The sequence below is a fragment of the Hyla sarda genome, chromosome 9, assembly GCF_029499605.1.
Source record: "Hyla sarda isolate aHylSar1 chromosome 9, aHylSar1.hap1, whole genome shotgun sequence".
NCBI lineage: Eukaryota > Metazoa > Chordata > Amphibia > Anura > Hylidae > Hyla > Hyla sarda.
This window is the reverse complement of record NC_079197.1, coordinates 4014082-4029132: the sequence shown is the minus strand read 5'-3', so window position 1 is coordinate 4029132 and position 15051 is coordinate 4014082. Positions and strand designations below refer to the sequence as shown.

The 15051-nt window shown below is 50.0% G+C and overlaps 1 protein-coding gene across 4 annotated transcripts in view; it reads left to right on the top strand.

Moving 5' to 3' along the window:
• The window catches only part of FAM78A (family with sequence similarity 78 member A), a 44526-nt gene extending 34410 nt beyond the window's left edge, over positions 1-10116 (top strand). For 3 of the 4 annotated variants that reach the window (XM_056538582.1, XM_056538583.1, XM_056538580.1), the window contains 2 exons: positions 8157-9571; positions 9908-10116. In XM_056538582.1, the coding sequence (XP_056394557.1) occupies positions 8157-8685 (529 nt within the window). In that variant the 3' untranslated portion in view covers positions 8686-9571; positions 9908-10116. The remainder of the gene's footprint in view (positions 1-8156; positions 9572-9907) is intronic. The other variant, XM_056538581.1, reaches the window with a different exon arrangement.
• Positions 10117-15051: the final 4935 nt, after the last annotated feature.

Below are 15051 nucleotides of genomic sequence, written 5' to 3'. Positions count from 1 at the left end.
ATCTATCTATCTCATATCTATCTATCTATCTATCTCATATCTATCTATCTATCTATCTATCTATCTCATATCTATCTCATATCTATCTATCTATCTATCTATCTCATATCTATCTATCTCATATCTATCTATCTATCTATCTATCTCATATCTATCTATCTATCTCATATCTATCTATCTATCTATCTATCTATCTATCTATCTATCTCATATCTATCTCATATCTATCTATCTATCTCATATCTATCTATCTATCTATCTCATATCCATCTATCTATCTCATATGTATTTATCTATCAGCTCTGTGTACACTTCATATCTCTCTGGTGTTCTCCCCCCAACGCTGTATGAACGCTTATATACGGAAGGTTCTGTGGTTTCTGCGCCATTTTCCCAGTGTCCCCAGGGTTTTCTTGTGACCCGGTGTTGAGGCTGACGTCCGGCTCTAGATACCTTGAGATCTGGTTTTCGTGTGGACATTCCAGTCCCCGACTTCCTTTCCTGCTGTAATAATTCCGCCGCGCTTCCTCACCATTGTACAAGCGTCGTCTATTTTGGAACTTCCAGGATGTGACGATATAGTGAATATATATATATATATATATATATATATACACTGCTCAAAAAAATAAAGTGAACGCTAAGATAACACCCCCCAGATCTGAATGCCTGAACTAATCGTGTCAAATACTTTCGTCTTCTTTTTTTAATTCTTTTTATTGAAGTGTAAAAAACCATCGATGTGACAAGAGGAAAAGGCAGGTAATAAAAACGTACATAGCAAAAGGATATCCATCATAAAGTGCAAAGTACATTGCCAAATAACATCCGCTCACATTAACTCAGGTAAATCTGCCGATTAACAAAAAACATAAAAACATGCGCTTGTATGCGCTCAGGTCCCAGAACCTAACCCGAGCCATATCATTGTAGTAGAAGAAGAATAACGTAAGAATAAGGGGACACGGTGCCGCTGCACTTCTAGTGTATAATATCTTAAAACATCTGGGGGGCCATCAAGTCACAAATTGTAGTCATAGAATATTGGGCAGATGCGGAGGAGCATCGGGGGCCCCAGACCTTTTCAAATTTTGTTGGGCAATTCCTATGTCTATTAGGGATCGACCGATATTGATTTTTTAGGGCCGATACCGATAATCTGTGGAGTTTCAGGCCGATAGCCAATAACTTATACCGATATTCCGGTATAAGTTATCAGCTATTTCTCCACAACCCCCCAAAGAAGCATCTGCAGATCATTGATTTAAACCGGGCGCTTTAAATCAATGAACTGCAGCGGCTTTTGCGGGGCCAGAGATCGCCGCTTCTCTCCCCCTGCCTTCCCTGGGGTCCTCCTGAGTCCAACCCCCCCTATCCTCTGGCCAGAGACCGCCGCTTCTGTGCCCCTGCCGGTCCTTAGTCCAACCACCGCCGCTTCCCCATTGCCTCCCCCATCCCCAGTTTTATAATTACCTGTTCCCGGGGAGTGGAGTCCGCGCTACTTCTTGCTCCGGCGGCGTCCTGAGCTGTCACTGTGCGCACTGACGGTGACGTCACGTTGAGGACGTCACTCGTCATTGCGCAGCACACAGTGCAACGCAGGATGCTGCAGGAGCCAGAAGTAGTGCGGACCCCGGGCCCAGGTAATTATAAAACCGGGGATGGGAGAGGCAATGGGGCAGCGGCGGTCTCTGGTCGGGGCGGTGCGGTGGGGGGAGCTGGGGCGTCGGCGTCATAGCGGTTGGGGGGCGGTGCATTATCTGATTATCGTCAAGGTAATTGCCGATACTGATAACGTCCAGAATCATGAATATCGGCCGATAATTTCGGCCAAACCGATAACTGGTCGATCCCTAATGTCTATACACCACTTTAGAAAACGGGATAACAGAATTAAAGAGTTACTCTGCTCCCCAGCGTCTGGAACATTGAGGGGGCGGGCGTGAACACGGAAGCCCGCACACAGCGTTCGGAACTCAATGTTCCAGACGCTGGGGAGCGGAGTAACCCTTTAACTAACTTCTTCCACTTAGTAGAAGTGGGGGGGGGGGGGGGGGGGGTCGAGGGTCTATCCACCGCAAAGCAATCGCCTTTCTGGCCATAAATAGGGACTCTCTGAGGAATGTACGTACGGGGTCACACCTCTTCATCCAGGATACAGAAGAGACAAACTAGGGGGTCAGCCGGGATCAACATAGAATTTAGCAATTTCAGGACTTCTCCCCAAAAGGATGCCACATAGGAGCAATCCCAAATAAGGTGCCAAAAGTCCGCCCTAGGGCAGCCGAGGACGCACGCCCCATCTGACAAAGACGGAGGGGAGAAATATAACAGTAATGGATAATGTACAATTGAATATGTTTATTGTTGGCAGCTGGAGAAACCAATAGGTGGGAGGATCGCATGTCCTGCCAGTTCTCCATAGTCATAGAAGGGAGATGGGACCTCCAGCGCCGTTCAGCAGGGAGAGGGGTCAGCAAAAATTTAGCCTGGATGAGGTTGTTGAATAAAATGGAAAGCAGACCTCTGGGACCCTATGAATGTAGCGTCCAATCAGTGGATAGGCGGAGATTGGAGGAATACCACCGGGGAATTGGGCATTAACAGCATGGCGCCATTGGAGGAGTTTACAAAATGTTTCCCTGGGGACCCCAAACTCTGGAGTTGTAAAAAGGAGCACAGAACATTGTCAGTAAAGAGGTGTTCCAGTAAGATAACCCTGTCCAAAAGTCAGAATCCGGAGAACCCAAGAGGTGAGAGAGATTTGGGAAGGTCAGCAGGGACATCAGCAAATGAATAGATCTGCTTGGTGGCCGTCCAAACCTGGACAGAGGGTTTGTGCAGTGGGAGAAAGTCTCCTGCTGGGGGACCCAGTGGGCAAAGGGAGGGGAGCTGCACAGATCTAGCCAGCGTACACTCCGCCATCGGCATGGGATCAGGGAGCACCCAGTGTCACAAGTACCTGAGTTGGCCATTTAAATAATTGAGATGAAGGTCCTGCAGGGCCACCCCTGCCGCCAATTTAGGGCGCTGGAGGGTAGACAGCTTAACCTTATGTCTATTCCGACCCCAGATAAAGGGAGTAAATAGCGAGTGCAGAGTGAGAAGAAAGGATTTAGGCACAGGTACCGCTGAGTGCTCCAAGATACTCTGCTCAAAAAAATAAAGAGAACACGAAGATAACACATCCTAGATCTGAATGAATGAACTAATCGTATGAAATCCTTTCCTCTTTACATAGTTGAATTCGCTGACAACAAAATCACCAAAAATTATCAATGGAAATCATCAACCCATGGAGGTCTGGATATGGAGTCACTCAAAATCACAGTGGAAAACCCCACTACAGGCTGATTCAACTTTATGTAACGTCCTTAATACAAGTCCCAATGAGGCTCAGTAGTGTGTGTGGCCTCCACGTGCCCGTATGACCTCCCTACAACGCCTGGGCATGATCCTGATGAGGTGGAGGATGGTCTCCTGAGGGATGTCCTCCCAGACCTGGACTAAAGCATCCGCCAACTCCTGGACAGTCTGTGGTGGATGGAGCGAGACGTCCCAGATGTGCTCAATCGGATTCAGGGGAACGGGCGGCCAGTCCATAGCATCAATGCCTTCCTCCTGTAGGAACTGCTGACACACTCCAGCCACATGAGGTCTAGCATTGTCTTGTATTAGGAGGAACCCAACCGCACCAGCATATGGTCTCACAAGGGGTCTGAAGATCTCATCTCCGTACCTAATGGCTACCACTGGCAAGCACATGGAGGGCTGTGCGGCCACCCCACACCATTACTGACCCACCGCCAAACCGTACATGCTGGAGGATGTTGCAGGCAGCAGAACGTTCTCCACGGCGTCTCCAGACTCTGTCACGTCTGTCACATGTGCTCAGTGTGAACCTGCTTTCATCTGTGAAGAGCACAGGGCGCCAGTGGTGAATTTGCCAATCTTGGTGTTCTCTGGCAAACGCCAAACGTCCTGTACGGTGTTGGTCTGTAAGCACAACCCCCACCTGTGGACGTCAGGCCCTCATACCACCCTCATGGAGTCATTTTCTGACCGTTTTTTCATTTTGCAGGGCTCTGGCAGTGCTCCTCCTGCTCCTTCTTGCATAAAGGCAGAGGTAGCGGTCTTGCTGCTGGGTTGTTGCCCTCCTACGGCCTCCTCCATGTCTCCTGATGTACTGGCCTGTCTCCTGGTAGCACCTCCATGCTCAGACACAGCAAACCTTCTTGCCACAGCTCGCATTGATGTGCCATCCTGGATGAGCTGCACTACCTGAGCCACTTGTGTGGGTTGTAGACTCCGTCTCATGCTACCACTAGAGTGAAAGCACCGCCAGCATTCAAAAGTTACCAAAACATCAGCCAGGAAGCATAGGAACTGAGAAGTGGTCTGTGGTCACCTCCTGCAGAACCACTCCTTTATTGGGGGTGTCTTGCTAATTGCCTATAATTTCCACGTGTTGTCTGTTCCATGTGAGATTGATTGTCAATCAGTGTTCTTCCTGAGTGGACAGTGGGATCTCACACAAGTGTCAGTGACTTGGAGTTACATTGTGTTGTTTAAGTGTTACCTTTATGTTTTAGAGCAATGTATTTTATTGCAGTTTCTTCAGCAGCTGGACATCAGGCGCGACCCATGTTTTGTCTGAGGTGGAGGAGGACATGATGCTTGTGCATGCTGGGAGTTGTAGTTTTGCAACAGCTGGAGGTACAGAGTTTGGAAACTGCTGATTGATATCAATAAACCCCAACCTGTGGCTCTCCAGCTGTTGCACGGCTGTCAGGGCATGCTGGGAGGTGTAGTTTTGCAACTTCTGGAGAGTCACAAGTTGGAGAACGCTACTCTAGATGATGACGTTGGCTGTCAGGGCATGCTGAGAGTTGTAGTGTTACAACTTCTGGAGAGCCGCAGGTTGAAGAACAATTCTCTGGATGCTGCTGTTGCAGCCTTTGGCTTTCAATACATGCTGGGACTTGTAGTCTTGCAACATCTGGAAGTAGACAGTTTGGAGACCACTGATCTCTATCAATGATCCCCAACCTGTGGCTCTCCAGCTGTTGCAAGGCAACAATTTCCATCATCCCGTTAGCCATTGGCTCAAAGATGCTGTTCTCATTCGTCTTGGGTATTTTTTCTGTGTCTGTCTGCAGAAGTGCCCTAGATGCAGCCGAACACAGGAAGACAGTCCGGGGGCGAGAGAATGAGAGCAAAACACTATCTTCCTGTGCAGGAAGTGCACAGAGAGATAAACCACATATGTGAGAACGATCAGATGAAGAAGACGTGACATGTGAGAGCGATCAGATGAAGATGATGTGACGTGAGAGCGATCTGATGAAGACGTGACATGTTAGAGCGATCTGATGAAGAAGATGTGACGTGAGAGTGCTCTGATGAAGAAGACGTGACATGTGAGAGCGATCAGATGAAGATGATGTGATAGCGATCTGATGAAGATGTGACATGTGAGAGCTATCTGATGACGAAGACGTGACATGTGAGAGTGATCTGATGAAAAAGACTTGACATGTGAGAGCGATCTGATGAAGACATGACATGTGAGAGTGATCTGACGAAGAAAACGTGACATGTGAGAGTGATCTGATGAAGATGTGACATGTGAGAGCGATCTAATGAAGACGTGACATGAGAGCGATCAGATGAAGATTATGTGACGTGAGAGCGATCTGATGAAGACGTGACATGTTAGAGCGATCTGATGAAGATGTGACGTGAGAGCGCTCTGATGAAGAAGACGTGACATGTGAGAGCGATCAGATGAAGATGATGTGATGTGAGAGCGATCTGATGAAGATGCGACATGTGAGAGCTATCTGATGACGAAGACGTGACATGTGAGAGCGATCTGATGAAGACATGACATGTGAGAGCGATCTGACGAAGAAGACGTGACATGTGAGAGCGATCTGATGAAGACGTGACGTGAGAGCGATCTGATGAAGAAGACGTGACATGTGAGAGCGATCAGATGAAGATGATGTGACATGTGAGAACTATCTGATGACGAAGACGTGACATGTGAGAGTGATCTGATGAAGAAGACGTGACATGTGAGAGCGATCTGACGAAGAAGACGTGACGTGAGAGCGATCTGATGAAGAAGACGTGACATGTGAGAGTGATCTGATGAAGAAGACGTGACATGTGAGAGTGATCTGACGAAGAAGACGTGACATGTGAGAGCGATCTGATGAAGAAGATGTGACAAGTGAGAGCGATCTGGACAAAGGAGTCTGGAGGAGAGGACAGAGCGGTCCCGAGAAAGAAGACTTTGGAGAGGAATTTGGAGATGACAGAAGAGTCTGGGGAGAGGACAGAGGAGTCTGAATGAGGAGAACAGAGGGGTCTGGAGGAGGGCACAGGGGAGTCTAGAGGTAGGGATAAGAGGGCTCTGAAAGGAACAACAGAGGAGTCTCTACAGAAGGGTCTGGAGGGGACAGAGGAGTCTGAAGGAGGAGGAGGAGAGAGGGGTCTGGAGGAGGAGGAGGAGAGAGGGGTCTGGAGGAGGAGGAGGAGAGAGGGGTCTGGAGGAGGAGGAGGAGAGAGGGGTCTGGAGGAGGAGGAGGAGAGAGGGGTCTGGAGGAGGAGGAGGAGAGAGGGGTCTGGAGGAGGAGGAGGAGGAGGAGAGAGGGGTCTGGAGAAGGAGGAGGAGGAGAGAGGGGTCTGGAGGAGGAGGAGGAGGAGAGAGGGGTCTGGAGGAGGAGGAGAGAGGAGTCTGAAGGAGGAGGAGAGAGGGGTCTGGAGGAGGAGGAGTCTGGAGGAGGAGGAGGAGAGAGGGGTCTGGAGGAGGAGGAGGAGAGAGGGGTCTGGAGGAGGAGGAGGAGAGAGGGGTCTGGAGGAGGAGAGAGGGGTCTGGAGGAGGAGGAGAGAGGGGTCTGGAGGAGGAGGAGAGAGGGGTCTGGAGGAGGAGGACAGAGGGGTCTGGAGGAGGACAGAGGGGTCTGGAGGAGGAGGACAGAGGGGTTTGGAGGAGGAGGACAGAGGGGTTTGGAGGAGGAGGACAGAGGGGTTTGGAGGAGGAGAGAGGGGTCTGGAGGAGGAGAGAGGGGTCTGGAGGAGGAGGAGGAGGAGAGAGGGGTCTGGAGGAGGAGGAGGAGGAGAGAGGCGTCTGGAGGAGGAGAGAGGGGTCTGGAGGAGGAGAGAGGGGTCTGGAGGAGGAGGAGAGAGGAGTCTGGAGGAGGAGGAGAGAGGGGTCTGGAGGAGGAGGAGAGAGGGGGCTGGAGGAGGAGGAGGAGAGAGGGGTCTGGAGGAGGAGGAGAGAGGGGTCTGGAGGAGGAGGAGAGAGGGGTCTGGAGGAGGAGGAGAGAGGGGTCTGGAGGAGGAGGAGAGAGGGGTCTGGAGGAGGAGGACAGAGGAGTTTGGAGGAGGAGAGAGGGGTCTGGAGGAGGAGGAGAGAGGGGTCTGGAGGAGGAGGACAGAGGAGCTTGGAGGAGGAGAGAGGGGTCTGGAGGAGGAGGACAGAGGAGCTTGGAGGAGGAGAGAGGGGTCTGGAGGAGGAGGAGAGAGGGGTCTGGAGGAGGAGGAGAGAGGGGTCTGGAGGACAGAGGAGTTTGGAGGAGGAGAGAGGAGTCTGGAGGAGGAGGAGGAGGAGGAGAGAGGGGTCTGGAGGAGGAGGAGAGAGGGGTCTGGAGGAGGAGAGAGGGGTCTGGACGAGGAGGAGAGAGGGGTCTGGAGGAGGAGAGAGGGGTCTGGAGGAGGAGAGAGGGGTCTGGAGGAGGAGAGAGGGGTCTGGAGGAGGAGAGAGGGGTCAGCTTCTTACTTTCTCTTCCTGTATTCAGAACACGTGTCTGTGCCTGGTATTACTGCTCAGAATATGTAAAATAAGGAAGGGGGTATGAGTGATCAGCAGGGTTGCACACCCACCAAATCTAACATGACCTATCCTGTGCGGTTTTTAGAACCCCTCTAAGGCGCTGTGCACATGATGTTATGGCTGTTTGCTTGGCATGTCCAAGCACAGGATAAATCCCCATAAGAATGTCCTCCTGGCTTTTGTTGGATTATATACGGTAGAATATGGAGCAGCGCAGTAGACAATACTATTTCATAGGAATCTATACAGTAAACAATTATTATAATAAGACTTCTATATCCTTACAGCTGATCTGTTTTTGTTTCATCCTCAGATCTAGTTGGGAACTTCCGGACCTTTTGAATGGTAAGATCCCGGCTATCAGTGACTCAGACGGCGTCAACTATCCCTGGTACGGCAATACCACCGAGACCTGCACTGTGACCGGCCCCACCAAACGGGACACCAAGTTTACCGTCAGTATGAATGATAACTTCTACCCCAGCGTGACGTGGGCAGTGCCTGTTAGCGATTCCATTGTGCCTATGTTGACTGGCATCCAAAGGGACCAAAGTTTTACCACATGGTTGGTGGCCATCAACATGGCCAACGGTGACCTGGTTATTCTGCACACCATCAAGTGGAGGATGAAACTAGAGATTGAGGTCAAGCCGCACTTACCGCTGGGACAGAGAGCCAAACTACAGGAACCTTTTGCACAGGAACAGCCGAAAGTCCTCAACAAAAATGAGCCCATACCTCCGAGCGCGCTGGTAAAGCCAAATGCCAATGACGCACAGGTGCTGATGTGGAGGCCCAAGAACAAACCAGCCGTGGTGGTCATTCCCCCGAAACGCCAGTGAACCCCTCATACCAGGCAGTAACTGCTAATAAAGACATAAGAACCTAAACAACCAAAAACATTACCCGAGGTCTGGCTGCTCAGATCTTTGGATGTCACTGTGTTATTTTATGGTATGGGACGCGATGACATCATCACAAAAACAAAGTAGACATTGAAAGTGTTTTTCAAGGGTGATTTCTGTAGACCCTCAACCAGCTTTTACCGCCCTGGTCTGCCCGCTGCACTGCTATCTCATGTCAGGTTGGACACACAGTCCTCTAGTTTCCACGACGCATGAAGGTCGTTCTTCCGAGAAGTCGTTTTTTTTCATTCTTGTGTTATTTATTAATTTTTCTTGACTTTTAATCTCCACAAATGTTCCTCTCATTGTCCAAAAGTTGCCAAAATATCCTCTTTACCCCTTTTACCCCCTAAGAGGCATTATGTTTGTCTCTTGCCTTGGATAAAGATGGTGGACTTTGGAGTAGACCTTGGTGAAGCTGAGATGGGGGAGAAAACTTTGTGAACCTCAGGTATTGGAGTAATAGAAGAAGGTAGATGTCATGGTAATACGCCGGATTAGAGCTGAGGCATGAGGTGGGCTTTAGTGAGGCCGAGGTAGGGGGTGGGCTTTAGTGAGGCCGTGGTATGAGGTGGGCTTTAGTGAGGCCGTGGTAGGAGGTGGGCTTTAGTGAGGCCGTGGTAGGAGGTGGGCTTTAGTGAGGCCGTGGTAGGAGGTGGGCTTTAGTGAGGCCGTGGTAGGAGGTGGGCTTTAGTGAGGCCGTGGTAGGAGGTGGGCTTTAGTGAGGCCGTGGTAGGAGGTGGGCTTTAGTGAGGCCGAGGTAGGAGGTGGGCTTTAGTGAGGCCGAGGTATGAGGTGGGCTTTAGTGAGGCCGTGGTAGGAGGTGGGCTTTAGTGAGGCCGTGGTAGGAGGTGGGCTTTAGTGAGGCCGTGGTAGGAGGTGGGCTTTAGTGAGGCCGTGGTAGGAGGTGGGCTTTAGTGAGGCCGTGGTAGGAGGTGGGCTTTAGTGAGGCCGTGGTAGGAGGTGGGCTTTAGTGAGGCCGTGGTAGGAGGTGGGCTTTAGTGAGGCCGTGGTAGGAGGTGGGCTTTAGTGAGGCCGTGGTAGGAGGTGGGCTTTAGTGAGGCCGTGGTAGGAGGTGGGCTTTAGTGAGGCCGTGGTAGGAGGTGGGCTTTAGTGAGGCCGTGGTAGGAGGTGGGCTTTAATGAGGCCGTGGTAGGAGGTGGGCTTTAGTGAGGCCGTGGTATGAGGTATACTGTGCGGCGCCATCTCTGAAATGCTGTTGATAGGCGAATCTCAGGGGTAATCTAGCTGTAGATAGTCGGGGGATGGGCGGCCATTGCAGGACATTGCCTCCATGTCCCTTATCCAATGCAGCTGCTTATTAATTTTTCTTAAAAATGAGAATTATGGTACAAATAAAACTTCTTAAGAAACAGCCGAACCTCCGCCAGGAGGAATGAACTTTTTCTTAGTCCTATCTGTTTCCTGGGGAGTTGGGTTAAACCAATATGGCCGCCATTGCTGTTGTTACAGTGGTTGCCTAGTAACTGGGGAGGCGTCTCACAACCCTTAAAGCAGTGGTCTTCAAACTAAGGACCTTCACATATTGCAGAACTACAACTCCCAGCATGCCTGAACTGCCAGCAGCTGAGGGGCCGCAGTTTTGAGACCACTGGAACCGACTCTGGTTGCTATTGGCAACAGTGTCCCTTTTTCTTTGTTGGGTTTGTCTACCTAAAGCTAAGGCTGTGATACTGCTGTATCTAATCTGTCTGCTGTATCTAATCCTCACATGTGATACTGTCTGCTGAGCTGCTGTATCTAATCCTATAATCTGTGATACTGTCTGCTGAGCTGCTGTATCTAATCCTCACATGTGATACTGTCTGCTGAGCTGCTGTATCTAATCCTATCATGTGTAATACTGTCTGCTGAGCCGCTGTATCTAATCCTATAATGTGTGATACTATCTGATAATCTGCTGTATCTGAGCCTATCTGCTGAGATACTGTATTTGAACCTATGACATGTCATACTGCCTGCTGAGCCACTGTATCTAAGCCTATCAAATGTGATACAGTCTTCTGAGCTGTTGCATGCAGTGTGTGAGCCTCTCTGCTGCATCTAATCCTGTGTGATACACTCTTCACACTACAACCCCCATCATCCTTGATCTACACTTCCCACTTTCGCCGGCTGTGGTTATTATTACCCGATGAAGAGGAGGAAGTCACACAGGATGTATCCGAATAACATCTGCACTGGAGCTAAGGGGCTGAGATACAGGGGCCAAAAACCCCCACAGGCGTCCATAGGTGGGGCCCCAACCAATCAGAGCTCTGCTTTTATTTATTTATTCAATCCTATTGGCTGCTCTCGACATCATGGGGGACACTAGTGTATAGATAATAAAAAGATGCTGTATCTAATCCTCCCATATGTGATACTATCTGCTGAGCTGCTGTATCTAATCTCATAGCTGACACTGTCTGCTTAGCTCATGTATCTAATCCTCTCATCTGTGATACTGTTTGCCAAGCTGCTGTATCTAATCTAATCATGTGACATACACCCTGCAGAGCTGCTGTATCTAATCCTATCATGTGACATACACCCTGCAGAGCTGCTGTATCTAATCCTCCTTTATGTGGTACTGCCTGCTGAGCTTGTATCCCTGTATCTAAGCCCTGGTTCCTCCTTTATGAGGAGTTAGGTGTGAAGGGCACGGTGCGGCCCCCTGGGTGTCGGAGCAGATTCTCCGGTTACTGACCGCCATAAAATTAGAAAGACTATTTATATTCCGGCTGCGGCCGGCGTCGCGGATAACCGAGCGGCCCCTGTATCTCAGCTCTGGACGTACATTGAGGGGAGTCATATATAAAGCATGCTAGGGGTTATCCCTTAGTAAAATATAGCTGATTCTCCCAGAAACAGCGCCGCCCCTGTCCTCAGGTTGTGTGCGGTATTGCAGCTCAACCGTATTAAAGTGAATAGAGCCAAGTTGTAATACCACACACAGACTGAGTACAAGTGTGGCGCTGTTTCTGGAAGAAAGCCGCTGTTTTACTTTATCCCAATCAGGTTGCCTCCAGCTGTTGGAAAACTACAACTCCCAGCATGCACGGACAGCCAACGGCTGTCCGTGCATGTTTGGAGTTGTAGTTTTCCAACAGCTGGAGACAACCTGGCTGACAAACACAGCTCTGCCATCTCGTGCTCAATGGTTCCAGATCTGACCTGAGATTTTCTCTCTTCTTTTTGCCCCCCCCCCGATCCGCACCTGCGGCCGACGACTTGCGCAACGAATAAAACCCGAAAATAGATAACGCCAACGTCAGAAACATGAAAAATAAGGAAGCGAAATCGTCCTTGAGAGATGTTGTGGCTTCGTGTTCTGCTATCACAATCTGGTGACCGGCGCGCGCGAAAACAAGGGACAAATGTGATGGACGGAAAAACTGCAAATTTGCGCATCAAGTGCGAGTCATTTTAAACACGGATTTATTTATTTTTTGCAAACATTTTTTCAGGACGTGTTCAGGATTTTTGCGCAGCAACAGATTTTTTGCAGCGTGTGAACATAACCATAAGGGAATATTTACCAACCGTTGCAAGACTACAACTCCCAGCATGCCCAGACAGCCATCAGCCCACAGTTTAGACACCACTGCCTTATACACCCAATGTTTCCCAACCAGGGTGCCTCTAGCTGTTGCAAAACTACAACTCCCAGCAAGCCAGGGTTCTATTCACAACTTAGACTGCTTAGTACTGCTTTATAATGTCCTCTACGCTGCTGCTGCTTCTTAGCGTTTGTATAAAGACCAAGTAGTGAAGGATATTTAGTCTTTAGTGTGTGCAGGGTATGACATACCATAGAGCAGTGTTTACCAACCAGTGTGCCTCCAGCTGTTGCAAAATTACAACTTCCAGCATGCCCAGACAGCCAAGCCATGTTGGGAGTTGTAGTTTTGCAACAGCTGGAGGCTTAGTGGTTGGGAAACGCTGCCGAAAAGTATTGTTCAGTGCAGGACTGTCACCTGGCAGGAAAGCATGGTCGGCTGTGGACTGTTCTGCAGTGTGTGAACATGACCTTAAGGCAGTGGTTCCCAACCAGCGTGCATCCAACTGTTGCAAAATTATAACTCCCAGCAACGGCTGTCCGGGCATGCTGGGAGTTGTAGTTTTGCAACAGCAGGAGACATAGTGCTGTTTTTAGGTAGTTTGTTGGTGCACTGTCACCGGGCACGCCAGCGCGGTCAGCTCTGCTGCATCTTGTTCACACAGTGTGGATTTTTGTGAGGCAACACTGCAGATTTTCTGCAGTGTGTGACCTTAAGGCAGTGTTTCCCAACCAGGGTGCCTCCAGCTGTTGCAAAACCACAACTCCCAGCATGCCAACTGTCACCTGGCAGGCCAGCGCTCACTCAGCTCTGCTGCATCTCATCACGGAGTGGATGTGCAGGGATTCTGCAGCTGCTGGGAATCCAGACACACAACGTTCCCCTCTGCATAATAATAACTCCGCAGCCCCAGACACCGCTGCAAGGGCACCGCACCGTCCTTGTCCTGCAGCGCAGACCGCGCTGATTAAACCCGATAAGTAATCCGAGGACACCGCCAATAAACAGATATCGAGCGAGCGGGCGTCACTTCACATCTCCGGGCTGGGATGACACACATTTCCCTGGCAGCAGCGCTGTTAACCCCTTCTCCCTTACTAAGCCAAAAGGGGCACTCCATGCATTTTGACCCATTGTGAATGACTGAATGGGGGGGGTTCAGGTGGAGCAGTAGAGGGTCTGCAGTTGTGATAAGCGGCATGTAGAGATGTACAGCCGCTACATTCACACGCTATAGGACTGACAGACAAGTACAGCCGCTCCATACACTCTCTATAGGACTGACAGCAAGTACAGCCGCTCCATACACTCTCTATAGGACTGACAGCCAAGTACAGCCGCTCCATACACTCTCTATAGGACTGACAGCAAGTACAGCCGCTCCATACACTCTCTATAGGACTGACAGCAAGTACAGCCGCTCCATATACTCTCTATAGGACTGAAAGCCAAGTACAGCCGCTCCATACACTCTCTATAGGACTGACAGCCAAGTACAGCCGCTCCATACACTCTCTATAGGACTGACAGCCAAGTACAGCCGCTCCATACACTCTCTATAGGACTGACAGCCAAGTACAGCCGCTCCATACACTCTCTATAGGACTGACAGCCAAGTACAGCCGCTCCATTCACTCTCTATAGGACTGACAGCCAAGTACAGCCGCTCCATACACTCTCTACAGGACTGACAGCCAAGTACAGCCGCTCCATACACTCTCTATAGGACTGACAGCCAAGTACAGCCGCTCCATTCACTCTCTATAGGACTGACAGCCAAGTACAGCCGCTCCATACACTCTCTACAGGACTGACAGCCAAGTACAGCCGCTCCATTCACTCTCTATAGAACTGATAGCCAAGTACAGCCGCTCCATACACTCTCTATAGGACTGACAGCCAAGTACAGCCGCTCCGTACACTCTCTATAGGACTGACAGCCAAGTACAGCCGCTCCATACACTCTCTATAGGACTGACAGCCAAGTACAGCCGCTCCATACACTCTCTATAGGACTGACAGCCAAGTACAGCCGCTCCATACACTCTCTACAGGACTGACAGCCAAGTACAGCCGCTCCATTCACTCTCTATAGAACTGATAGCCAAGTACAGCCGCTCCGTACACTCTCTATAGGACTGACAGCCAAGTACAGCCGCTCCATACACTCTCTATAGGACTGACAGCCAAGTACAGCCGCTCCATACACTCTCTATAGGACTGACAGCAAGTACAGCCGCTCCATATACTCTCTATAGGACTGACAGACAAGTACAGCCGCTACATTCACTCTCTATAGGACTGACAGACAAGTACAGCCGCTCCATACACTCTCTATAGGACTGACAGCCAAGTACAGCCGCTCCATACACTCTATAGGACTGACAGCAAGTACAGCCGCTCCATATACTCTCTATAGGACTGACAGACAAGTACAGCCGCTACATTCACTCTCTATAGGACTGACAGACAAGTACAGCCGCTCCATATACTCTCTATAGGACTGACAGCCAAGTACAGACGCTACATTCACACGCTATAGGACTGACAGCCAAGTACAGCCGCTCCATACACTCTCTATAGGACTGACAACAAGTACAGCCGCTCCATATACTCTCTATAGGACTGAAAGCCAAGTACAGCCACTACATTCACACGCTATAGGACTGACAGCCAAGTACAGCTGCTCCATACACTCTCTATAGGACTGACAGACAAGTACAGCCGCTACATTCACTCT